General features: G+C 46.7%; 1 protein-coding gene across 1 annotated transcript in view; it reads left to right on the top strand.

The window, feature by feature from the left end:
- LOC121579086 (cyclic nucleotide-gated cation channel beta-1-like) overlaps positions 1–27676 on the top strand; it is a 98838-nt gene that overhangs the window by 62895 nt on the left and 8267 nt on the right. The window contains exons 21-27 of the mRNA XM_041893367.2: positions 15151–15358; positions 15477–15510; positions 21928–22096; positions 22252–22269; positions 22358–22459; positions 22755–22903; positions 23057–23272. Coding sequence (XP_041749301.1) covers positions 15151–15358; positions 15477–15510; positions 21928–22096; positions 22252–22269; positions 22358–22459; positions 22755–22903; positions 23057–23272 — 896 coding nt within the window. The remainder of the gene's footprint in view (positions 1–15150; positions 15359–15476; positions 15511–21927; positions 22097–22251; positions 22270–22357; positions 22460–22754; positions 22904–23056; positions 23273–27676) is intronic.

Below are 27676 nucleotides of genomic sequence, written 5' to 3'. Positions count from 1 at the left end.
GCCCAAACCAGATGGGATGGTGTATCGCAGCAGAATGCTGTGGTAGCCATGCTGGTTAAGTGTGCCCCCACACCATAACACCTCCTCCTCCATGCTTTACGGTGGGAATTACACATGCAGAGATCATCCGCTCACCCACCCCGCGTCTCACAAAGACACGGCGGTTGGAACCAAAAATCTCCAATTTGGACTCCAGACCAAAGGACACATTTCCACCCGTTGAATGTCCATTGCTCATGTTTCTTGGCCCAAGCAGGTCTCTTCTTCTTATTGGTGTCCTTTAGTAGTGGTTTCTTTGCAGCAATTCGCCCATGAAGGCCTGATTCACACAGTCCCGTCTGAACAGTTGATTTTGAGATGTGTCTGTTTATTTGGGCTGCAATCTCTGAGGCTGGTAACTCTAATGAACTTATGCTCTGCAGCAGAGGTAACTCTGGGTCTTCCATTCCTTTGGCGGTCCTCATGAGAGCCAGTTTCATCATAGCGCTTGATGGTTTTTGCGACTGCACTTGAAGAAACTTAAAGTTCTTGACATTTTCCGAATTGACTGACCATCATGTCTTAAAGTAATGATGGACTGTCATTTCTCTTTGCTTATTTGAGCTGTTCTTGCCATAATATGGACTTGGTCTTTTACCAAATAGGGCTATCTTCTGTATACCACCCCTACCTTGTCACAACACAACTGATTGGCTGAAACGCATTAAGAAGGAAAGAAATTCCACAAATTAACCTGTTAATTGAAGTGCATTCCAGGTGACTACCTCATGAAGCTGGTTGAGAGAATGCCAAGAGTGTGCAAAGCTGTCATCAAGGCAAAGGGTGGCTATTTGAAAAATCTCAAATATTAAATGTATTTTGATTTGTTTAACACTTTTTTGATTACTACATGATTCCATATGTGTTATTTCATAGTGTTGATGTCTTCACTATTATTCTACAATGTAGAAAATAGTAGAAATAAAGGAAAACCCTTGAATGAGTAGCTGTGTCCAAACTTTTGACTGGTACTGTACATATACACACAGACACTTACTCACACTTACACACACACACAAACACACACATAGGTGAATTAACATCCATCCCCTCCCCTCTTGAACACATGTGAGTGTGCTGGAGTGTATGTTGCTGAGCTGGTTCGTGCTGAGCTGATGATGCTTCTAAGGCTGGGCCAATGAAGTGATGATCACTGGGTTGTGATGAAAAGCATGATGTAGGGCTGAGAGCTGCACTTAGTGCCGCGGTGCAGTGGCTTGCTATCTCACACACACAAATACATACACACACCAGGACATGGCATCAGCAAGGAGACAACCCTCAATAATCGTTCTGCTCACTGTCTGTTTTGCAAAGACTGCCCAATATCCAGGAGGAAGAGAACGAGGAAGACCCTGAGTAAGTCCCTCTCCTACTTCCTGTTATTCTTCAATGCTTCTATCCACAGCAGATTAGATGAATGTTGCCCTTAACCACTTCTCCTGACTCAGACATTAAATTGCCACCCTAATGGTTAAGATTATAGTCAGGGGTTGTCTAATCTGACCCTGTAGTTAGGGGCAGCTTCTATCTCAAGCATTTTAACATCTCATATCCAAACCTTTGACCCCATCCTCTTCCCTCTACAGTTTGACTCATAAACCAGATGTTTGATAGGATACGGAGCTTGCTATTTCTAACACTGCTGCACAGTAGCCTACATAATTTCTGGAGGGCTGAGGGGCTCTGTTTGTCTGCTGTTTGTCTGCTAATGATATGGATGCAGCCGTTCAAATGACAGGGGTGACTGGAGTTGCATCAAGGCACCTCAATAAGCGGATTAAGCACTAAAACGATCAATATTGGTTTTGCCCACTATTTGGGGAGCACTATTGAAAATGGATGTGTAAATCGAGCCCTGTACATGTTTAAAACTACAGTTTATGACTGTCTAACTGTCTGAGACTGTCTGAAGCTCTGTTTGTCCCCTTCTGCACACCGTCCAGGTTGCAGATGCTTCAGGAGGAGAGCGACGAGAGAATGGATAATAAAAGTCCTGAAGAGAATAAGATATCAGAGGAAAATAAGTTCTCTCTTCAGATTAATTTCAATGAAGACAAAAAGGTTGCAGCTGAGGAGAATATAGTTAGTGATGCGAAAAAGATACCTGAGGAGAATAAAGTAACAGAGGAGGTTATAGTAATTGAGAAAATATTTCCAAAAACTGAAGATAATACGACTACACAGGATAATACGATATCTGAGACTAAAATAAGAGAGGTTACAATCATTGAGGAAACTAAGAACATTGAACAGAATACGGCCATAGTGGCGTATAAGATATCCAATGAGAGTAATTTCAACGAAGACACAAAAGTTGCTCCTGAAGAGAATGTAATCACTGACGATGATAAGATATCTGAGGAGACAAAAGTAACAGAGGAAAATTATCATCCTGACAAGGACAAACTAACAGAGGTTACCGTTGTTGAGAAAATTAAGATTGTTGAAGAGAACACCATTACACAAGATAATGAGATATCTGAGAAGAAAAATATAAATGAAGACAAAAATGTTGCCGCTGAGGAGAATATTATGGTCTCTAAAGAGACTAAAGTAATAGAGGTTACAGTCATAGAAGAATACGATCAGAATACAACAACAGTGGAGAATATAGTCAGTGGAGAGGAGATATCTGAGACTAAAGTAACAGAGGAAAATAAAAGTCCTGACAATAATAAAATAACAGAGGTTACAGATGAGGTTATTGAGGTCATTGAGGAAATAATTCAGAGTACTGGAGAAAGTCCAACTATACAGGAAAATAAGATGTCAGAGGAGAAAGAAGTCACAGAGGAAAATAAAAGTCCTGACAAGAATAAGATAACAAAGGTTACTGCCGTTGAGAAAATTAAGATTGAAGAGAGCATCCTAACAACAGATATCAAGATACCTGAGGAAACGCATGTAAATAAGGACAAAAAATCTTCTTATAGGAATATAGTGGTTGGAGAGATGATATCTGTGGAGACAAAAGTAGCAGAGGAAAATAAAAGTTCTGAGGAAAATAAGATTCCAGAGGTTACAGACGAGATTACCGTCATTGAGGAAATTAACATTGTTGAAGACATTACGACCACACAGGATCATAAGATATCTAAAGAGAATAAAATAACAGAAGAGGTGACAGTCATTGAGAAAATTCAGATTAATGAACAGAATACTATGCAGGAAATATCCAATAAGATAACAGTCAATGAAGCCAGAAAAGTTGCAGGGGAGAATATAGTAACTGTAGAGAATAAGATATCTCAGGAGAAAAGAAGTCCTGAGAAGAATAAGATAGTAGAAGTTTCAGTCATTATTATAATCACTGAAGAGAATAAAATATTAGAGGAGAAAACGGTCAACCAAGACATAAAAGTTGCTGAGGACAATATTTTCGCTGAGGACTACATTGACGCTTTGGAGCTTACAGAGGACAATAAGATCACTGAGTAAGCTGAATCATTACCAGATAGAGGCTTATTCCCGCTTTGGAATGTGCTTCCTGTGCTGAGAAGTTGTGCTTTAATGCCACATAAACTAGGCTACTCATTCCTCATGGCACCTAATGTCACAGATGTACAGCTTTGCGCCTTTTACATAACAAGTTGAAGGTCTGGATGTTGGGGTAACTTGTTTTTTCCTCTTAAACTACGAGGATAAAGGGGTTGGTGTAATCTTTTAAACTTGCTTTATGGAGCATGAATGGGACAACTGGTACATGACCTGTAGAAAAATGTAATTTTACCTATCTGGCTTGAAGGACCATGAAAACAAAAAACTCAGCGTCATCTATACTGAACAAAAATATAAATGCAACATGCAACAATTTCAAAGATTTTACTGAGTTACAGTTCATTGAAGGAAATCAGTCAATTGAAATAAATAAATTAGGTAGTAAACTATAGATTTCACTTGACTGGGCAGGGGCGAAGCCATGGGTGGGCCTGGAAGGGCATAGGCCCACCCACTTGGGAGCCAGGGGGGAGACAAGTCCAGCCAATCAGAATGAGTTTTTCCCCACAAAAGGGCTTTATTACAGACAGAAATACTCCTCAGCACCCCCCTCCCCCTCCTCAGACGATCCTGCAGGTGAAGAAGCCGGATGTGGAGGTCCTGGGCTGGCGTTGTTACACGTGGCCTGCGGTTGTGAGGCCGGTTGGATGTACTGCCAAATTCTCTAAAACGACGTTGGAGGCGGCTTATGGTAGAGAAACTAACTTTCAAATCTCTGGAAACAGCTATGTTGGACATTCCTGCAGTCTGCATGCCAATTGCACGCTCCCTCAAAACTTGAGACATCTGTGGCATTGTGTTGTGTGACAAAACTGCACATTTGAGAGTGGCCTTTTATTGTCCCCAGCACAAGGTGCACCTGTGTAATGATCATGCTGTTTAATCAGCTTCTTGATATGCCATGCCTGTCAGGTGGATGGATTATCTTGGCAAATGAGAAATGCTCACTAACAGGGATGTAAACAAATTTGTGCAAAACATTTGAAAGAAATACGCTTTTTGTGCGAATCGAACATTTCTGGGATCTTTTATTTCAGCTCATGAAACATGGGACCAACACTTTACATGTTGCGTTTATATTTTTGTTCAGTGTATATATGGACAGTGCTTGGGCACAAACTTGTAAAGCTGAACAAAGTTAAGATTTATGGTAACACATATTGTTAACAGATTATTAATTGGTTACATATTATTGGGCAGCTTCAGTACTTACTGCAATTAACTCTGAACTGCATGGATTCAAAGCCAACATTCCATGCAGCGCTTTCTCCCCAGCTTGAGTGCTGATAGAGTTGCTAAGTGATAGAGTTTGAATGTTTAATTCCTAACCTTCTCATGGTCAAATTGTCCAGGTTGAAGCTGCTTCACGAGAGCGACGAGAGCATGGAGAATAGAAGTCCTGAGAAAAATAAAGTCATAGAGGTTACTGTCATTGAGAAAATTCTGAGCATTGAAGACAATACTCTAATGGATATTGTAGTCGCTGAAGACATTGAGATATCTGAAGACAACAAAGCTAAATCTGTGGAGCCTAAAGTGGAGAATAAGATCACTGAGTAAGCCAAATCATTAGCAGGTAGAGGCTTAATCCTGCTTAGATTTTTACACCAAGGCTATTCACGCCTCATGGCATTCCCATGCGGCTAAAAGGTTTGCTGTCCCCATATGCGCTCAGCTTTTTGGCTTTTACTGAACCCAAAGGCCAAAGAGTGTTTTATTTATTCTGTGGAGTTTAAGTACTATTTTGAGTGTTCAGAAGTAATGTTCATCCCCAGTCATGGTACAGTGCCTTGCAAAAGTATTTGTCCCCCTTGGCGTTTTTCCAATTTTTGTTGCATTACAACCTGTAATTTAAATTGATTTATATTTGGATTTCATGTAATGGACATGCACAAAATAGTCCAAATTGGTGAAGTAAAATGAAAAAAATAACTTGTTTCAAAAAATTATGAAAAATTAATAACGGAAAAGTGGTGCATGCATATGTATTCACCCCCTTTGCTATGAAGCCCCTAAATAAGATCTTGTGCAACCAATTACCTTCAGAGGTCACATAATTCGTTAAATAAAGTCCACCTGTGTGCAGTCTAAGTGTCACATGATCTCAGTATATATACACCTGTTCTGAAAGGCCCCAGAGTCTGCAACACCACTAAGCAAGGGGCACCACCAAGCAAGCGGCACCATGAAGACCAAGGAGCTCTCCAAACAGGTCAGGGACAAAGTTGTGGAGAAGTACAGATCAGGGTTGGGTTATAAAAAAATATCAGAAACTTTGAACATCCCACGGAACGCCAAGATAGTGGGTTCGATCCCCGGGACCACCCATACACAAAAAATGTATGCACGCATGACTGTAAGTCGCTTTGGATAAAAGCGTCTGCTAAATGGCATATTATTATATTATATAATTATTAAAAAATTGAAAGAATATGGCACCACAACAAACCTGCCAAGGAGGGCATTAATCAGAGAGGCAACAAAGAGACCAAAGATAACCCTGAAGGAGCTGCAAAGTTCCACAGCGGAGATTGGAGTATCTGTCCATAGGACCACTTTAAGCCGTACACTCCACAGAGCTGGGCTTTACGGAAGAGTGGCCAGAAAAAATCCATTGCTTAAAGAAAAAATAAGTAAACACGTTTGGTGTTTGCCAAAAGTCACGTGGGAGACTCCCCAAACATATGGAAGAAGGTACTCTGGTCAGATGAGACTAAAATTGAGCTTTTTGGCCATCAAGGAAAACGCTGTGTCTGGCGCAAACCCAACACCTCTCATCACCCAGAGAACACCATCCCCACAGTGAAGTATGGTGGTGGCAGCATCATGCCGTGGGGATGTTTTTCATCGGCAGAGACTGGGAAACTAGTCAGAATTGAAGGAATGATGGATGGCGCTAAATACAGGGAAATTCTTGAAGGAAACCTGTTTCAGTCTTCCAGAGATTTGAGACTGGGACGGAGGTTCACCTTCCAGCAGGACAGTGACCCTAAGTATACTGCTAAAGCAACAGCCGAGTGAAACATTTAAATGTCTTGGAATGGCCGAGTCAAAGCCCAGACCTCAATCCAATTGAGAATCTGTTGTATGACCTAAAGATTGCTGTACACCAGCGGAACCCATCCAACTTGAAGGAGCTGGAGCAGTTTTGCCTTGAAGAATGGGCAAAAATCCCAGTGGCTAGATGTGCCAAGCTTATATAGACATACCCCAAGAGACTTGCAGCTGTAATTGCTGCAAAAGGTGGCTCTACAAAGTATTGACTTTGGGGGGGTGAATAGTTATGCACACCCAGGTTCTGTTTTTTTGTCTTATTTCTTGTTTGTTTCACAATAAAAATACACACAATACCCCATAATGACTAAGTGAAAACATGTTTTTAGAATTTTTGCACATTAAATTGCTAATTAAGTACAGAAATATCTAATTTACTTAAGTATTCACACCCCTGAGTCAATACATGTTAGAATCACCTTTGGTAGTTATTACAGCTGTGAGTCTTTCTGGGTAAGTCTCTCTAGCTTTGCACACCTGGATTGTACAATATTTGCACATTCTTATTTTTTTAATTCTTCAAGGTCTGTCAAGTTGGTTGTTGATCATTGCTAGACAGCCATTTTCAAGTCTTGCAATAGATTTTCAAGCCGATTTTAAGTCAAAACCATAGCTAGGCCACTCAGGAACATTCAATGTCATCTTGGTAAGCAACTCCAGTGTATATTTGGGCTTGTGTTTTAGTTTATTGTGCTGCTGAAAGGTGAATTTATCTCCCAGTGTCTGGTGGAAAGCAGACTGAACATGGTTTCCCTCTAGGATTGTGCCTGTGCTTAGCTCTATTCTGTTTCTCCCTAGTCCTTGCCGATGACAAGCATACCCATAACATTATGCAGCCACCACCATGCTTGAAAATATGAATAGTGGTACTCAGTGATGTGTTTTATTCTGTACAGGCTTCCTTCATTTTACTCTGCCATTTAGCTTAGTATTGTGGAGTAACTACAATGTTGTTGTTCCATCCTCAGTTCTCTCCTATCATAGCCATTCAACTCTGTAACTGTTTTAAAGTCACCATTGACCGCATGGTGAAATCCCTGAGCGGTATACTTCCTCCCGGCAACTAAGTTAGGAAGGACGCCTGTATCTTTGTAGTGACTGGGTGTATTGATACACCATCCAAAGTGTAATTAATGACTTCACCATGTTCAAAGGGATATTCAATGTCTGCTATTATTATTTTTTACCCAACTACCAATAGGTGCCCTTCTTTGTGAGGCTTTGGAAAACCTCCCTGGTCTTTGTGGTTTAATCTGTGTTTGAAATTCACTGCTCGACTGAGGGACCTTACAGATAATTGTATGTGTGGGGTACAGAGATGTATAGTCATTCAAAAATCATGTTAAACCCTATAATTGCTCACAGAGTGAGTCCATGCAAGTTATGTGACTTGCATCAATCTAATGAACATAATTGAATTAGCGGGTGATGCCTCTGGAATGTATACACTGATTGAGTAGGTTAAGTTATGGAGATTGTACACCTATTAGAGAGAAGGTGAGAGAGACAGTTTCTCAGTTTAGGGTTCTTTAATGTTGATTGGAGATTAACAATGTTTGCAATTCTGTGCCATGTCACTCAGGTTCGATTATCCAATTAACTGTCCATTTATCCATACAAGATGTGGTCTGGAAATAATAAACATGAATACAATGGCATCAATACTAAGAAAATGCACATTCATTTAGCAATAACAAAAGAAGATATACAGCTCTCATCTGTTATAATAATCCAATGACTGAAACGAAAATACAAGTAGCTAGCAACATCAGACTAACCAGCTAACAATGACAAGCAAAAATGTAGCTAACAATGTTAGACAGCTATTATAAAAAACGAGACACATAAAGCTGTAATAATGACGAAAATATTCTTAAACTATTGACAACTTCGTCAGTAAAACAGGGGGAAAACGTATACCTTACTTACAGTTTTGGTATTCACACACAGTGATGAATAAATTGGTCAGAAAGGAAATAATGTCCAAAACTGAGATTTGTGTTCACAGCAGTAGGTGGTCGAGCTGCACTTGGTAATGAACTAAAACACTCTGCCAGCTTGTGATAGCTGTCATGTCATCAGTGAGTTCTTAAAGGGACAGGCTTTCTTACAATAATAAAAAAATCCCCATCAAAATCCGTCAGTTGAATCTACAGAAATCTGCCTATGTTGCCCTTCCGCATCTGCAGTGGAAAGTGGCAGAGCTGCAGCACTGTTTGTCAGACCAGGAGACATCCCGAAAATAGGTCTTCTCACGAAAACAAACGTCTGTAGCGTCCTACTAACATTCTATGGAAAGATCAGACTCTCACGAACACGATGGTGTTCTCCATTTTGCTCTACAGCCCCCATAAGCCCCATGGGACACATCTGAAGTCGGTAACGCTGATGTGGCAACTTCTGTCTGTAGAGTCCGAACCGTTTGGGCAACAAACTAATATGACCCACTGTGGAAAGGGGAAACTCTCACGAACACGATGCTCCGTTTTGCTCTACGACGCCCGCAAGTATCTCGGGACTCGTCTGAAGGTAACCCATACAAATGAATGGAAGTATGGAGGTAGTTATAAGCTGTTAAATATGTATCCAAAAAAACTTAAATATTTCCTGAGCTTTCTTATATCTCCTAGATACAGGACAGACACTTCAAAACCTTATCCCTTATGATAAAACATTTTAACTGTGTCACGATCGTCGAACAGAGAGGACCAAGGCGCAGCGTGGAATGCGAACATACTTTTATTTTTAATGATCACACGAACAAAACAACAAAACGATACGTGACGTCCTTGGCAAAAGACACTAACCAAACACGGAACAAGATCCCACAACACACTGTGGAAAACAGGCTGCCTAAGTATGGTACCCAATCAGAGACAACAAGCAACAGCTGATACACGTTGCCTCTGATTGAGAACCACACCGGCCAACATAGAAACAAATGAACTAGATAATCCCCCTAGCACCCAAAACACATAGAAACCACACACCCTGGCTCAACATAACAGAGTCCCAGAGCCAGGGCGTGACAGTACCCCCCCCAAAGGCGCGGACTGCGACCGCGCCAAACATAAACCGAACAGGGGAGGGCCGGGTGGGCATTCCTCCTCGGAGGCGGTTCCGGCTCCGGGCTTGACCCCACCCTCCAACAAACCCCCCAAAGCGCCCCTGGTCCGGTCTGGCCCTGCTGGCCGGAGCTGGACTGAACACTGGTGGAGCGGATTGCTCTAGCTCCGGAGTGGAGCAGCTGACCAGTGCCGGACCAGGCACCGGTGGAACAGGCACGGGCTGTGCCGGACTGACGACGCGCAACACAGGCTTGGTGCGGGGAGCAGGGACGGGCCGGACCGGGCTGACGACGCGAACCATTGGCTTGGTGCGGGGAGCAGGGACGGGCCGAACCGGGCTGACGAGGCGCACCACTGGCTTGGTGCGGGGAGCAGGAACAGGCCGGACCGGGCTGACGACGCGCACCATTGGCTTGGTGCGGGGAGCAGGGACGGGCCGAACCGGGCTGACGAAGCGCACCACTGGCTTGGTGCGGGGAGCAGGAACAGGCCGGACCGGGCTGACGACGCGCACCACAGGCTTGGTGCGGGGAGCAGGGACGGGCCGAACCGGGCTGACGAGGCGCACCACTGGCTTGGTGCGAGGGGCAGGAACATGCCGGACCGGGCTGGCGACGCGCACCACAGGCTCGGTGCGAGGGACAGGAACAAGCCGGACCATACTGGGGACACACACCACTGGCCCTACGCGGGGATCAGGAACGTGCCGGACCGGACTGGCAACACACCCCAGTACCTCTCGCCGTGCCTCTACATTCTCCTTCCCCCTGGTGACCAGTGACTCCCGTAACCTGGCGGCCTCCTTTGCCAACCCGCTGAACCACTCTATCCCGGCCTCCTGCTGCCCCGTCGTCCACGGCGTGAGCCCCCCCCTAAAAATGTTCTGGGCGTCTCTCCTCCCCGTGGGCCAGGCCTCCATGGTTCTCGCCAGACTCTCGCTCCTCTGCTCCCAAGTCCAGCCTCTCTCCTCCTCCTGCGGCTTGACCCAGTCGAGGTTGATATCCTTTAGAGCCCTCTCTGGCGTTGACTCCTGGACACGCTGCTTGGTCCAGTTATGGTGGGATCTTCTGTCACGATCGTCGAACAGAGAGGACCAAGGCGCAGCGTGGAATGCGAACATACTTTTATTTTTAATGATCACACGAACAAAACAACAAAACGATACGTGACGTCCTTGGCAAAAGACACTAACCAAACACGGAACAAGATCCCACAACACACTGTGGAAAACAGGCTGCCTAAGTATGGTACCCAATCAGAGACAACAAGCATCAGCTGATACACGTTGCCTCTGATTGAGAACCACACCGGCCAACATAGAAACAAATGAACTAGATAATCCCCCTAGCACACAAAACACATAGAAACCACACACCCTGGCTCAACATAACAGAGTCCCAGAGCCAGGGCGTGACAAACTGTATTTTTTGCCATTTATGAATGTGTTTTTCAATGTGTTTCTATGGGCTATAGTAGTAAAGGCGTAATTCAATATTTTATCAAACAATTTGTAAAAAAAATATGTATATACAGTACCAGTCAAAAGTTTGGACACCTACTCATTCCAGGGTTTTTCTTTATTTTTACTGTTTTCTACATTGTAGAATAATAGTGAAGACATCAAAACTATGAAATAGCACATATGGAATCATGTAGCAACCAGAAACGTGTTAAAAAAATCAAAATGTATTTTATATTTGAGATTCTTCAAAGTAGCCACCCTTTGCCTTGGTGACAGCTTTGCACTTTGCATTCTCTCAACTAGCTTCATGAGTTAGTCACCTGGAATACTTTTCCAACAGTCTTGAAGGAGTTCCCACATATGCTGAGCACTTGTTGGCTGCTTTTCCTTCACTCTGCGGTCCAACTCATCCCAAACCATCTCAATTGGGTTGAGGTCGGGTGATTGTGGAGGCCAGCTCATCTGACGCAGCACTCCATCACTCTCCTGTTTGGTCAAATAGCCCTTACACAGCCTGGAGGTGTATTTTGGGTCATTGTCCTGTTGAAAACCTTTGGGGTTACTACATGATTCCATATGAGTTATTTCATAGTTGTGATGTTGTCACTATTATTCTACAATGTAACAAATACAAAAAATAAAGAAAAACCCATGAATGAGTAGGTGTGTCCAAACTTTTGACTGGTACTATATATATATATATACAGTGGGGAAAAAAAGTATTTAGTCAGCCACCAATTGTGCAAGTTCTCCCACTTAAAAAGATGAGAGAGGCCTGTAATTTTCATCATAGGTACACGTCAACTATGACAGACAAAATGAGGAAAATCACATTGTAGGATTTTTTATGAATGTATCTGCAAATTATGGTGGAAAATAAGTATTTGGTCAATAACAAAAGTTTCTCAATACTTTGTTATATACCCTTTGTTGGCAATGACACAGGTCAAACGTTTTCTGTAAGTCTTCACAAGGTTTTCACACACTGTTGCTGGTATTTTGGCCGATTCCTCCATGCAGATCTCCTCTAGAGCAGTGATGTTTTGGGGCTGTCGCTGGGCAACAAAGACTTTCAACTCCCTCCAAAGATTTTCTATGGGGTTGAGATCTGGAGACTGGCTAGGCCACTCCAGGATCTTGAAATGCTTCTTACGAAGCCAATCCTTCGTTGCCCGGGCGGTGTGTTTGGGATCATTGTCATGCTGAAAGACCCAGCCACGTTTCATCTTCAATGCCCTTGCTGATGGAAGGAGGTTTTCACTCAAAATCTCACGATACATGGCCCCATTCATTCTTTCCTTTACACGGATCAGTCGTCCTGGTCCCTTTGCAGAAAAACAGCCCCAAAGCATGATGTTTCCACCCCCATGCTTCACAGTAGGTATGGTGTTCCTGAGTGGCGCAGTGGTCTAAGGCACTGCATCGCAGTGCAAACTGTGCCACTAGAGATCCTGGTTCGAATCCAGGCTCTGTCGCAGCCGGCCGCGACCGGGAGACCCATGGGGCGGCGCACAATTGGCCCAGCGTCGTCCAGGGTAGGGGAGGGAATGGCCGGCAGGGATGTAGCTCAGTTGATAGAGCATGGCGTTTGCAACGCCAGGGTTGTGGGTTCGATTCCCACGGGGGGCAAGTATAAAAAAAAAATATATATGTATTCACTAACTGTAAGTCGCTCTGGATAAGAGCGTCTGCTAAATGACTAAAATGTAATGTAAATGTGTTCTTTGGATGCAACTCAGCATTCTTTGTCCTCCAAACACGACGAGTTGAGTTTTTACCAAAAAGTTCTATTTTGGTTTCATCTGACCATATGACATTCTCCCAATCCTCTTCTGGATCATCCAAATGCACTCTAGCAAACTTCAGATGGGCCTGGACATGTACTGGCTTAAGCAGGGGGACACGTCTCGCACTGCAGGATTTGAGTCCCTGGCGGCGTAGTGTGTTACTGATGGTAGGCTTTGTTACTTTGGTCCCAGCTCTCTGCAGGTCATTCACTAGGTCTCCCTGTGTGGTTCTGGGATTTTTGCTCACCGTTCTTGTGATCATTTTGACCCCACGGGGTGAGATCTTGCGTGGAGCCCCAGATCGAGGGAGATTATCAGTGGTCTTGTATGTCTTCCATTTCCTAATAATTGCTCCCACAGTTGATTTCTTCAAACCAAGCTGCTTACCTATTGCAGATTCAGTCTTCCCAGCCTGGTGCAGGTCTACAATTTTGTTTCTGGTGTCCTTTGACAGCTCTTTGGTCTTGGCCATAGTGGAGTTTGGAGTGTGACTGTTTGAGGTTGTGGACAGGTGTCTTTTATACTGATAACAAGTTCAAACAGGTGCCATTAATACAGGTAATGAGTGGAGGACAGAGGAGCCTCTTAAAGAAGAAGTTACAGGTCTGTGAGAGCCAGAAATCTTGCTTGTTTGTAGGTGTCCAAATACTTATTTTCCACCATAATTTGCAAATAAATTAATTAAAAATCCCACAATGTGATTTTCTGGATTTTTTTTCTCAATTTGTCTGTCATAGTTGATGTGCACCTATGATGAAAATTACAGGCCTCTCTCATCTTTTTAAGTGGGAGAACTTGCACAATTGGTGGCTGACTAAATACTTTTTTCCCCCACTGTATATATACCTAAAGGGGTCCTAAGATTCCAAATCTATAACATATGTTAGCTTAGTATAAATGTTTTACTCCTGAACTTAATTAGGCTTGCCATAACAAAGAGGTTAAATACTTATTGCCACAAGACATTTCAGCTTTTCATTTTTTATTAATTTGTAAAACTTTCTAAAAACATAATTCCACTTTGACATTATGGGGTATTGTGTTCAGGCCAGTGACACAAAAGCTCATTTTAATTTCAGGCTGTAACACAACAAAATGTGGAAAAAGTCAAGGGGTGTGAATACTTTCTGAAGGCACTGTACAACATTGTTTACACTGTTACAGCTATCACTTGGAGGTTGAGCAATGAATTAACTAAGCAGCTTTAGCGCTATCTGCTGATCAGTCTTTGGAGACTATAGCATGCTAAAGCAACAGTCCATAGGCCTAACAACAGTGCTTTGTGCCGAGCTTGAGAGCTGATAGAAATGGTGAGACAAGATTTTATTCAGTTTGACATGTCTCTTGTATTGCCTTGTGCCGCCAATTCCTCATTGAATCAGAGCGGACCTGAAAAGGTAGGTTCTAAAACCAAATTTAGACCATTAAGAATGACTTAGTTTCGCGAGCCAGATACTGTACTCTCATTGGAGGGCCGGCGGCGAGGCTAAGAATGACTAGTCTGGGATATGTTTACCTTTGTCTTTTTTTAAATGTCTACATAAAACAATTGCTTCATTCATATAAACATAGTTGAGATCTAACCCAATGTCAAACAGACAGAAGCCAATTCAAAGACAAAACCTAAGTATATCCCTCTCCCCAGTATCCATCCTCACACTCCCGAATGACAAATATTATCAGGGCAGTCATATAAATTAGTTCACATCAAGCTCAGACATTTCTCCTCCAAATCAACCAATCCGGTTATCAGAAAGGGTGAGACCACGCACTGTATTTTACATTGTATTTGCCACAATTAAGAGGCAAACAGTCACGGTAGAAGGAGACCACATAGGCTTTAGAGAACAATCTTCAGAGAGATTTTCCAATGGGTTTTGAGTGAGTTGTCTAATAGGGAAAAATCTGTCTAAATTGTTGGTGAGTTATGGCTGTATCTGTTTCAGTGACAGATATAAATTATTTTCTTACCAGTGGATAATTAATTATCTGCAATTGTGAGGCATTTTCTTACTCTGTAAGCCCAGAGTACATATGCCTATGTTACACTGAGCCTTCTAGCAAGCAGCTCTAACGCCCTGGACCAGAGCTAGGTGGATTTGTGTTTGTCATCATTATTTTCTCTGCTTCACTTCCAGCACTAAGACTGTGTTGATAGGTTCTCTCAGTGTTTAACGCTACTCCTATAGGCTATCTCACACAGTAAAGCTGCACTGATTGGACCACACTCCCTCTCCAGGTGCCTGGTGGATGTGTGTCCAGCCGAGGGGTTGCCCGAGGTTGAGGCAGAGGCGGTGTCTCCCCCCAGAGAGGCCTCCCCTGAACCAGAACCAGAACCAGAGCCAGAGCCGCCAAAGAAACAGTCTCCCCCAGTGACAGAGGCCCCGGCAGTGACCGAACAGCCAGAACCAGACGACCAGAAGGCTCCGCCTACTGCCGCCCCTCAGGTAGGGAACATTTTAACAGCCAACAGGATCATTGTTATTACACTGTAGTTACATGGGTGTTACCAATGTTATTACTATGGAGAATGTTTTTTTTAAATGTTCACTGCTCTCATTACAGGAAGAGGAAGGTGCCGACAAAGGAGGGTGTGAAGGTGAGTCTTCCTGTTCCATGTAATATGAGGATATTCATCAATGCTTAACAGTAGCGTATATACACTAAATTGCCAAAAGTATGTGGACATCGTCGAAAATATCTCATTCCAAAATCATGGGCATTAATATGGAGTTGGTCCCCCCTTTGCTGCTATAACAGCCTCCACTCTTCTGGGAAGGCTTTCCACTAGATGTTGGAACATTGCTGCATGGACTTGCTTCCATTCAGCCACAAGAGCATTAGTGAGGTCGGGCACTGATGTTGGGCGATTAGGCCTGGCTTGCAGTCTGCGTTCTAATTCATCCCAAAGGTGTTGGATGGGGTTGAGGTCAGGGCTCTGTGCAGGCCAGTCAAGTTCTTCCACACCGATCTCGACAAATCCTTTCTGTATGGACCTCGCTTTGTGCACAGGGGCATTGTCATGCTGAAACAAGAAAGAGCCTTCCCCAAACAGTTGCCACAAATTTGGAAGCACAGAATCGTCTTTTATGTCATTATATGCTGTAGCATTTCCCTTCACTGGAACTAAGTGGCCTAGCCCGAACCATGAAAAAACACCCAAAACCATCATTCCTCCTCCACCAAACTTTACAGTTGGCACTATGCATTGGGGTAGGTAGCGTTCTCCTGGCATCCGCTAAACCCAGATTAGTCCGTCGGACTGCCAGATGGTGAAGTCTGACTCATCACTCCAGAGAACGTGTTTCCACTGCTGCAGAGTCCATTGGCGGCGAGCTTTACACCACTCCAGCCAACGCTTGGCATTGCGCATGGTGATCTTAGACTTGTGTGCGGCTGCTCGGCCATGGAAACCCATTTCATGAAGCTCCCGATTAACAGATCTTGTGCGGACGTTGCTTCCAGAGGCAGTTTGGAACTCGGTAGTGAGTGTTGCAACCGAGGACAGACAATTTTTACGCGTTACGTGCTTCAGCACTCAACGGTCCCGTTCTGTGAGCTTATGGTGCCCACCACTTCGCGGCTGAGCCGTTGTTGCTCCTAGACGTTTCCACTTCACAATAACAGCACTTACAGTTGACCGGGGCAGCTCTAGCAGGGCAGAAATTTGACAAATTGACTTGTTGGAAAGATGGCATCCTACTGTATGACGGTGCCACGTTGAATGTCACTGAGCTATTCAGTAAGGCCATTCTACTGCCAATGTTTGTCTATGGAGATTGCATGCCTGTGTGCTCGATTTTATACACCTGTCAGCAATGGGTATGGCTGAAATATCCGAATCGACTAATTTGAAGAGGTGTCCACATACTTTTGTATATATAGTGTATATGACAGCACAATTATCAGACATTAAAACTACTACTACTAACTACTACTCTAACATTTTCGATCTTATCATGACTTCCTGTTTTGCGTGATTGTATTGATCTGATTGGCTGTCTGACCGTGTCTCCGCCCAGTGCCCTCCAGTTGCGCTCCAATCAGGAGCCTGCTCATGCATATCCCCCACGCCTGCCAGTGCCTCGACAGTCTCACCCAGTTGCTACGCAACAACAACCTGACCCCTCCTAAACTGTCCATGCTCGCCCTGCCAGAAGAGCTAACCCAGCTAAAACATGACATGTCCGAGCTACCCAAGCAGGCACGACAGTATTGCCAAATTATCTTCAACCGCCTCAACAGACTTAACCCAAACGCAGTGTCCCAACACCAACCCCAGGAAGATGCCTCCAAGGAGTAGCACTCCCTTCCCCTGTCCCAACGCCTGCCCCTCCCTGCAGACCTGGAGTTAGATTACATGTACATTTACATTTACGTCATTTAGCAGACGCTCTTATCCAGAGCGACTTACAAATTGGTGCATTCACCCTATAGCCAGTGGGATAACCACTTTACAATTTTCTTTTTTTTTCTTCTTTTTTTTTTTTTTAAGTGGGGGGGGTAGAAGGATTACTTTATCCTATCCCAGGTATTCCTTAAAGAGGTGGGGTTTCAAATGTCTCCGGAAGGTGGTGAGTGACTCCGCTGTCCTGGCGTCGTGAGGGAGCTTGTTCCACCATTGGGGTGCCAGAGCAGCGAACAGTTTTGACTGGGCTGAGCGGGAACTACGCTTCCGCAGAGGAAGGGGAGCCAGCAGGCCAGAGGTGGATGGACGCAATGCCCTCGTTTGGGTGTAGGGACTGATCAGAGCCTGAAGGTATGGAGGTGTCGTTCCCCTCACAGCTCCATAGGCAAGCACCATGGACTTGTAACAGATGTGAGCTTCAACTGGAAGCCAGTGGAGTGTGCGGAGGAGCGGGGTGACGTGAGAGAACTTGGGAAGGTTGAACACCAGACGGGCTGCGGCATTCTGGATGAGTTGTAGGGGTTTAATGGCACAGGCAGGGAGCCCAGCCAACAGCAAGTTGCAGTAATCCAGACGGGAGATGACAAGTGCCTGGATTAGGACCTGTGCCGCTTCCTGTGTAAGGCAGGGTCGTACTCTCCGAATGTTGTAGAGCATGAACCTGCAGGATCGGGTCACCGCCTTGATGTTAGCGGAGAACGACAGGGTGTTGTCCAGGGTCACGCCAAGGCTCTTCGCACTCTGGGAGGAGGACACAACAGAGTTGTCAACCGTGATGGCGAGATCATGGAACGGGCAGTCCTTCCCCGGGAGGAAGAGCAGCTCCGTCTTGCCAAGGTTCAGCTTGAGGTGGTGATCCGTCATCCATACTGATATGTCTGCCAGACATGCAGAGATGCGATTCGCCACCTGGTTATCAGAAGGGGGAAAGGAGAAGATTAGTTGTGTATCGTCAGCGTAGCAATGATAGGAGAGGCCATGTGAGGATATGACAGAGCCGAGTGACTTGGTGTATAGCGAGAACAGGAGAGGGCCTAGAACTGAGCCCTGGGGGACACCCGTGGTGAGAGCACGTGGTGCGGAGACAGCTTCTCGCCACGCCACCTGGTAGGAGCGACCGGTCAGGTAGAACGCAATCCAAGAGTGAGCCGCGCCGGAGATGCCCAGCTCGGAGAGGGTGGAGAGGAGGATCTGATGGTTCACAGTATCAAAGGCAGCAGACAGGTCTAGAAGGACAAGAGCAGAGGAGAGAGAGTTAGCTTTAGCAGTGCGGAGAGCCTCCGTGACACAGAGAAGAGCAGTCTCAGTTGAATGACCAGTCCTGAAACCTGACTGGTTTGGATCAAGAAGGTCATTCTGAGAGAGATAGCAAGAGAGTTGGCTAAAGACGGCACGCTCAATAGTTTTGGAAAGAAAAGAAAGAAGGGATACTGGTCTGTAGTTGTTGACATCAGAGGGATCAAGTGTTGGTTTTTTGAGAAGGGGTGCAACTCTCGCTCTCTTGAAGACGGAAGGGACATAGCCAGCGGTCAAGGATGAGTTGATCAGTGAGGTGAGGTAGGGGAGAAGGTCACCGGAGATGGTCTGGAGAAGAGAGGAGGGGATGGGGTCAAGCGGGCAGGTTGTTGGGCGGCCTGTAGTCACAAGTCGCAAGATTTTATCTGGAGAGAGAGGGGAGAAAGAAGTCAAAGCATAGGGTAGGGCAGTGTGAGCAGGACCAGCAGTGTCATTAGACTTAACAAACGAGGATCGGATGTCGTCAACCTTCTTTTCAAAGTGGTTGACGAAGTCATCCACAGAGAGGGAGGAGGGGGGGGGAGTATTCAGTAGGGAGGAGAATGTGGCAAATAGCTTCCTAGGGTTAGAGGCAGATGCTTGGAATTTAGAGTGGTAGAAAGTGGCCTTAGCAGCAGAAACAGATGAAGAAAATGTAGAGAGGAGGGAGTGAAAAGATGCCAGGTCCGCAGGGAGTCTAGTTTTCTTCCATTTCCGCTCAGCTGCCCAGAGCTCTGTTCTGTGAGCTCGCAATGAGTCATCAAGCCACGGAGCTGGAGGGGAGGACCGAGCCGGCCGGGAGGATAGGGGACACAGAGAGTCAAAGGATGCAGAAAGGGAGGAGAGGAGGGTTGAGGAGGCAGAATCAGGAGATTGGAGGGAGAAGGATTGAGCAGAGGGAAGAGATGATAGGATGGAAGAGGAGAGAGTAGTGGGAGAGAGAGAGCGAAGGTTGCGGCGGCGCATTACCATCTGTGTAGGGGCAGAGTGAGTAGTGTTGGAGGAGAGCGAGAGAGACAAGGATACAAAGTAGTGGTCGGAGACATGGAGGGGAGTTGCAGTGAGATTAGTAGAAGAGCAGCATCTAGTAAAGATGAGGTAAAGCGTATTGCCTGCCTTGTGAGTAGGGGGGGACGGTGAGAGGGTGAGGTCAAAAGAGGAGAGGAGTGGAAAGAAGGAGGCAGAGAGAAATGAGTCAAATGTAGACGTAGGGAGGTTGAAATCCCCCAAAACTGTGAGGGGTGAGCCATCCTCAGGAAAGGAACTTATCAAGGCGTCAAGCTCATTGATGAACTCTCCAAGGGAACCTGGAGGGCGATAGATGACAAGGATATTAAGCTTAAATGGGCTAGTGACTGTGACAGCATGGAATTCAAATGAGGAGATAGACAGATGGGTTAGGGGAAAAATTGAGAATGTCCACTTGGGAGAGATGAGGATTCCTGTGCCACCACCCCTCTGACCAGATGCTCTCGGGGTATGCGAGAACACATGGTCAGACGAGGAGAGAGCAGTAGGAGTAGCAGTGTTTTCGGTGGTAATCCATGTTTCCGTCAGCGCCAGGAAGTCGAGGGACTGGAGGGTAGCATAGGCTGGGATGAAGTCAGCCTTGTTGGCAGCAGAACGGCAGTTCCAGAGGCTGCCTGAGACCTGGAACTCCAGGTGTGTGGTGCGTGCAGGGACCACCAGGTTAGAGAGGCAGCAGCCACGCGGTGTGAGGCGTTTGTGTAGCCTGTGCGGAGAGGAGAGAACAGGGATAGGCAGAGGCATAGTTGACAGGCTGTAGCAAATGGCTACAATAATGCAGAGGAGATCGGAATGAAATGAACTAAACATCTGGGAAAGGAGAGAGCGAGGCCTCCCTCACCACAACTCCCAAATATAACTCTCCCAACTTCCACCTCAGAAACTATAATTGTTTCACTGAAACACCCGAATAAAACTCTCCCAACTTCCACTTTAGAAATTAGAATTGTTGTAAACTACAGCGGTTCAATGTTTCAAGGAATAGACTCAACTTACTTTATTCAGCTAGCTAACTATGACGCCATAGCTAACTAGCATGCTAGCATCCAATAACACACGGTTTAGCACCAATACTTGGTTACAACAAACTACCAATAGTGTGTTAACACGCTAAACAGATAATTTGTGTCCGTGTCTAGTTCCTTTCATAACGCAGCAATAATTAAACGTTGGCTAGCTAGCACAAAGATAATGTATTTAGCTGCTACAGTACTGCTAGCGTTGGCTAGCTAGCAATGGCTGCTGTGTTGACTTTGTTTGAGAAACGGCGTCGCTGCGAACGAATGTAGCTGGCTAAAATTATATTGTATTTAGTTGCTATAGTACTGCCAGCTGGTAGCGTTGGCTAGCTAGCAATGGCTGCGGTGTTGACTTTGTTTGAAAAACGGCGTCGCTGCGAACGAATGTAGCTGGCTAAAAGGATATTGTATTTAGTTGCTACAGTACTGCTAGCTGCTAGTGTTGGCTAGCTAAGAATGGCTGCGGTGTTGACTTTGTTTGAAAAACGGCGTCGCTGCGAACGAATATAGCTGGCTAGCTAACCTCGATAGTTACTCTATACTACACCTTTATCTTTGATACAAATACAACTATGTAGCTAGCCAACATAACACTAATCAAATCGTTCCATTGTAATGTAATGTGTCATATTACCTGCGGAGCGAAGTACAGCATGACTACTCACCTCGCCTGCCGGAACCTAACCTAATTAATAAAATTAGTGTCAAATTAGATCAACCTTCTCCTCAGAGCGCCAAGTCAAGTTTCACCTATCCTGAGACCTCCCGACCCCATCCTGACCCCATCCTCGCCCCTGACCCCTTGACCCCCGACCTCCACATCTCTGCCATCATGCTCACTACCGTCCCCCCTGCTTCATCGCGAAGAGCAGCAGTCATCCACCCACTGCTCAGGTGAACTGAACCCTCTAAAGGGTGAAATGTCCTGTGCCGTGCTGTTCTGTGTTGTGCCATGCTGTGTTGTGTTGTGCCATGTCGTGCTGTGTTGTGTCGTTCTGTTCTTTCACATCAATGACAATAGCCTCTTTACTGTTGTACCCAAGTTATCTCTGGGCTAAGCAAACCCCATGGGTTCTAGTGTTTTCATCTTCCTACAAAAGTTCTAGAACGCACTCAATTGTTGTTTCTAGAATTTTTCATCTGATAGTTCTGGGTTGTTGGTGTGTATCAACAGAACACTCTTGAGTGAGTTTTCTAGAGTTCTAGAATAATCTGTCAGGGATTCCTCAGAGAGGTCTGGAACATTGATGTCTATCAGAGTTCTAGAATCCTACTTTGTGTTCTTCAGAGAGCTTTGGTAAGGACAGAGGAGGGAATGTGCTGCCAGCAGTTAAAGTGGAGGATGTGGACAGAGACGTAGGGATGGGAGGGGGTCGCAACATCCCCCAGATCATCACCTCCCAGGACCCCCTGTCCATCTCTCTGACCGTGCCTCTCGTCCCCATGACCAAGCACAGGTAAACTGACTATACACTCTGCTGCTTCAAAAGTCTATCTGATGATTATAGTAGCTGTACAGACTTGCTCTATAGTGATTTGAATGACAGACATTTACTAGTTATATTGCCCTAATATTACTCTCTCTTTGTCTCTCTTTTTCTCACACATTCAGCAAAGCTGTGGCTGCAGAGTAAGTTATGGCAGATTTGTCTGTGCAGTTTATCCTACCCTTGTCTCATTGTCTCCTATTGTCTACCCTTGTGTCGCCTTCCCCTCAGTGGCTCGCTCCTCCCGGTAGAAGAGAGAAGTGCTGAAGAGGATGATGTTGGTGGTGTTGATGACTTGGAGATGCAGACCGGCCTCCTGACTGTGGAAGATGAGTGAGTGATGCCACACAGGCAAATGCACAACACGCATGCAAAACCAGTGGAGGCTGCTGAGCGGAGGACAACTCTTAATAATGTCTGGAACGGAGTCAATGGAATGGCATCAAACATATGGAAACCATGTGTTTGATGTATTTGATACCATTCCACCTATTCCGTTCCAGCCACTACCATGAGTCTGTCCTCCCCAATTAAGGTGCCATCACCTCCTGTGATGCAAACACGCATGCACACTCGCACACATGCACACACACACACACTCACTCACTGATGATGTAATATCCTGCAGGGATCGTCCAACATCAGCAGCCAGCTATGGCAGTGTGATTGTCCAAGAAAGAGTGACTACACTGGTCAAGCTGTTTAAAGCGAGGACGGTCCGCAAGAAGGAAAAACTGATGGACCCTGACGACTCTGAGGAAGACAGCCCTCAAGCCTGTAGGTCACCACTAAACATGACCTTTAACCTGTGACCCTGACCCTTGACCTTACAACAAGCAAAATACACAATTGCCATACGATTTTCTAAAATATACAAATGCAACCCCTGACCCACATCCATTTTCATAACTTTTGACCTCTCACTCCCAGCCCCAGCCAAGGCACCCCCTCCCCCTCCTCCCCCGCCCCCAGAAGAGGACAAGAAGGACATCCCAGACCTGGTGGAGGAGGAAGAGGCGGAGGAGTACTGGGACTTCTATGGATACCCAATCAAAATCCTCAAACTTCCCAAAATGCCCCCACTTCCTAGTTGGCTTCAAACCATAGTGGACTATCGTTTCCCTTCCAGCATCGACCCCTATACCGGTGAGTTATATACCAAAACATATTATACTTAAGCACTAAGGCCCGAGGACGTGTGGTACTGTACAGTGAGGGAAAAAAGTATTTGATCCCCTGCTGATTTTGTACGTTTGCCCACTGACAAAGAAATTATCAGTCTATAATTTTAATGGTAGGTTTATTTGAACAGTGAGAGACAGAATAACAACAACAAAAATCCAGAAAAACGCATGTCAAAAATGTTATAAATTGATTTGCATTTTAATGAGGGAAATAAGTATTTGACCCCCTCTCAATCAGAAAGATTTCTGGCTCCCAGGTGTCTTTTATACAGGTAACGAGCTGAGATTAGGAGCACACTCTTAAAGAGAGTGCTCCTAATCTCAGTTTGTTACCTGTATAAAAGACACCTGTCCACAGAAGCAATCAATCAATCAGATTCCAAACTCTCCACCATGGCCAAGACAAAAGAGCTCTCCAAGGATGTCAGGGACAAGATTGTAGACCTACACAAGGCTGGAATGGGCTACAAGACCATCGCCAAGCAGCTTGGTGAGAAGGTGACTGTCAAGGGGTGCTGAAGGTGGGTGTGGTGCATGAATCAAACGCAGGATGCAGAAGCTCAGTCCAAAAGACTTTAGTGCAATATTCACGTAGAAAATAAGCACAATAAGCCCGAAGGCGAAATAACGGCGCACACAGGCGTCAAACAAACGGCGCACTAACATGTGCGAAAAACCTCTCCAAAACACTGGAGGGAAGTACGTAGCTCCAACACGAAACAGAAGAGCAATCACACACAAAGACAAACACACACAACGAGAACTAAATAGGACACTAACGAGGACTGCCCGAACCAGGAGGAGGAGCAGCCTCGGCCGAAACCGTGACAGTACCCCCCCCCTTGACGCGCGGCTCCAGCCGTGCGCCGACCCCGGCCTCGGGGACGACCAGGAGGACGCGGAGCAGGGCGCGCGGGATGGTCCCGGTGGAACTCCGACAGGAGAGATGGGTCTAGGATGTCCCTCCGCGGCACCCAGCACCGCTCCTCCGGGCCGTACCCCTCCCACTCCACGAGATACTGGAGAACCCCCATCCGGCGTCTTGAGTCCAAGATGGACCGAACGGTGTACGCCGGAGCCCCCTCGATGTCCAGTGGGGGCGGTGGAGTCTCCCCTATCTCATTGTCCTGGAGTGGACCAGCTACCACCGGCCTGAGAAGAGACACATGGAACGAGGGGTTAATTTTCTTATACTCAACAGGTAGATGTAACCTATAACACACCTCGTTCAATCTTCTCAGGACTTTAAAGGGCCCCACAAACCGCTGACCCAGCTTCCGGCAGGGCAGGCGGAGGGGTAGGTTTCTGGTAGAGAGCCAGACTCGATCTCCGGGTGCGTACACCGGCCCCTCACTGCGGTGGAGATCGGCGCTCGCCTTGTGACGAAGGACGGCCCGCTGCAGGTGGACGTGGGCAGCGTTCCACGTCTCTTCCGAGCGCCTCATCCAATCATCCACCGCAGGGGCCTCGATCTGGCTCTGCTGCCAAGGTGCCAGAACCGGCTGGTAACCTAACACACATTGGAAGGGGGTTAGGTTGGTAGAGGAGTGGCGGAGAGAGTTCTGGGCCATCTCGGCCCAGGGAATGTACCGTGCCCACTCCTCCGGCCGGCCCTGGCAATACGACCTCAGAAACCTACCCACATCCTGGTTGACACGTTCTACCTGCCCGTTACTCTCCGGGTGGTACCCTGAGGTAAGGCTAACCGAGACCCCCAAACGCTCCATGAACGCTCTCCAAACACGGGAGGTAAACTGGGGGCCTCGATCAGACACTATATCCTCGGGTACCCCGTAATGCCGGAAGACGTGGGTAAATAGGGCCTCAGCGGTCTGTAGGGCAGTAGGAAGACCCGACATAGGGAGAAGACGACAGGCCTTAGAGAACCGGTCCACAACGACCAGGATGGTAGTATTCCCCTGAGAGAGGGGAAGGTCTGTCACAAAATCCACCGAGAGGTGGGACCATGGTCGTTGTGGAATGGGCAGGGGTTGTAACTTACCCCTGGGCAGATGTCGGGGCGCCTTACACTGGGCGCACACCGAGCAGGAGGAGACATAAACCCTCACATCCCTAGCCAAAGTGGGCCACCAGTATTTAGTGCTAAGGCAATGCACTGTCCGGCCAATACCCGGATGTCCAGAGGAGGGTGACGTGTGAGCCCAGTAAATGAGTCGATCCCGAATCTCGAGCGGAACGTACTTCCGACCCTCAGGACACTGTGGAGGGCTGGGGTCGGTACGCAATGCTCGCTCGATTTCGGCATCGACCTCCCACACCACCGGTGCCACAAGGCAAGACTCCGGTAGTATGGGAGTGGGCTCAACGGACCTCTCCTCCATGTCATACCGCCGGGACAGCGCATCTGCCTTACCATTCTGGGACCCAGGGATGTACGTGATTTTAAATACGAACCTGGTGAGAAACATACTCCATCGAGCCTGGCGAGGGTTCAGTCTCCTCGCTGCCCGGATGTACTCCAGGTTCCGATGGTCAGTCAAAATGAGGAAAGGGTGTTGAGCCCCCTCAAGCCAATGCCTCCACACCTTAAGGGCTTGAACTACAGCTAACAGCTCCCTGTCCCCAACGTCATAGTTACGCTCCGCCCGGGCTGAGCTTTTTTGAGTAAAAGCACAGGGGCGGAGTTTAGGTGGCGTGCCGGACCGTTGAGAAGAACGGCCCCTATACCAGCCTCAGACGCGTCTACCTCAACCTGAAAGGGTAATGCGGGATCCGGATGCGCCAGCACCGGAGCCGACGTAAACAGGTCCTTCAGTCTCCTAAAGGCCCTGTCCGCATCAGCTGACCACTGCAGGCGCACCGGACCCCCTTTCAGAAGGGACGTGATGGGAGCTGCCACCTGTCCAAAACCCCGGATAAACCTCCGGTAGTAATTCGCAAAGCCCAAGAACTGCTGCACCTCTTTTACAGTGGTTGGAGTTTGCCAATTACGCACAGCGGACACACGATCCACCTTCATTCTCACCCCTGACGCGGACAACCGATAACCCAAAAAGGAGACCGACTCCTGGAAAAACAGACATTTCTCTGCCTTGACATATAGGTCGTGCTCCAACAGCCTCCTCAATACACGACGCACCAGGGTTATATGCTCGGCTCGGGTAGACGAGTACACCAGAATGTCATCAATGTACACGACCACCCCTTGTCCCTGCATATCCCGGAAAATGTCATCTACGAAGGATTGGAAGACTGATGGAGCATTCATCAACCCATATGGCATGACGAGATATTCGAAATGACCTGACGTGGTACTAAACGCTGTCTTCCATTCGTCGCCCTCCCTAATGCGCACCAAGTTATACGCGCTCCTGAGATCCAATTTTGTGAAAAACCGCGCTCCATGCAATGATTCTGTCATGGTCGCAATCAGAGGGAGTGGATAACTGTATTTCACAGTAATCTGATTGAGACCACGGTAATCAATGCACGGGCGCAACCCTCCATCTTTCTTCTTCACAAAAAAGAAACTCGAGGAGGCGGGAGAAGTGGAGGGCCGAATGTATCCCTGTCTCAAAGATTCGGCTATGTAAGTCTCCATAGCCTTTCTCTCCTCTTGAGACAAAGGATACACGTGGCTCCGTGGGAGCGCTGCTCCTGCCTGGAGATCAATCGCACAATCCCCCTGTCTATGAGGAGGCAACTGCGTCGCCCTAGTTTTACTAAACACGAGAGCTAAATCCCCATATTCAGGTGGAATGTGCAGTGCGGGCACTTGGTTTGGACTTTCCACCGAAGTCGCCCCCACGGAAACACCCAGACATCGCCCCTCGCACTGAGCAGACCACCCATCGAGAGCCCTCTGTTGCCACGAAATAGCAGGGTTATGGGTGCTTAACCAGGGAATTCCCAGCACCACTGGGTACGCAGGAGAGTCGATCAGATACAGCTGTATAGTCTCTTCATGACCCCCCTGCGCACACATCCTAAGTGGTGCTGTGATCTCCCTAATCAACCCCGACCCCAACGGGCGGCTATCTAAGGCATGAACGGGAAAAGGTTTGTCAACAGGTAGGAGAGGGATCCCTAAATCTAAACAAAACTTCCGATCAACAAAATTCCCAGCTGCGCCTGAATCTACTAGCGCCTTATGCTGGGAATGAGGTGCAACCTGTGGAAAACACACAGGTATACAAAAGTGCGCAACAGAAAGCTCTGGGTAAGTGGGACGTCTACTCACCTGGGAGGCCCCCCCAGTGCGTGGCCTGTTGTCTTCTCCCCCGGAGAACCCTCCCCAGCACCTGGCCGCAGTGTGCCCTCCACGACCGCACTTGGTGCAGGAGACAGGCCCCCTCGGGCTCCTCCTCCTCCTTTCTCTAGCGCCGGCACCCCCGAGCTCCATAGG

The sequence above is a fragment of the Coregonus clupeaformis genome, unplaced genomic scaffold (assembly GCF_020615455.1).
Source record: "Coregonus clupeaformis isolate EN_2021a unplaced genomic scaffold, ASM2061545v1 scaf0091, whole genome shotgun sequence".
Lineage (NCBI taxonomy): Eukaryota > Metazoa > Chordata > Actinopteri > Salmoniformes > Salmonidae > Coregonus > Coregonus clupeaformis.
This window is presented reverse-complemented; position numbering and strand designations above follow the sequence as displayed.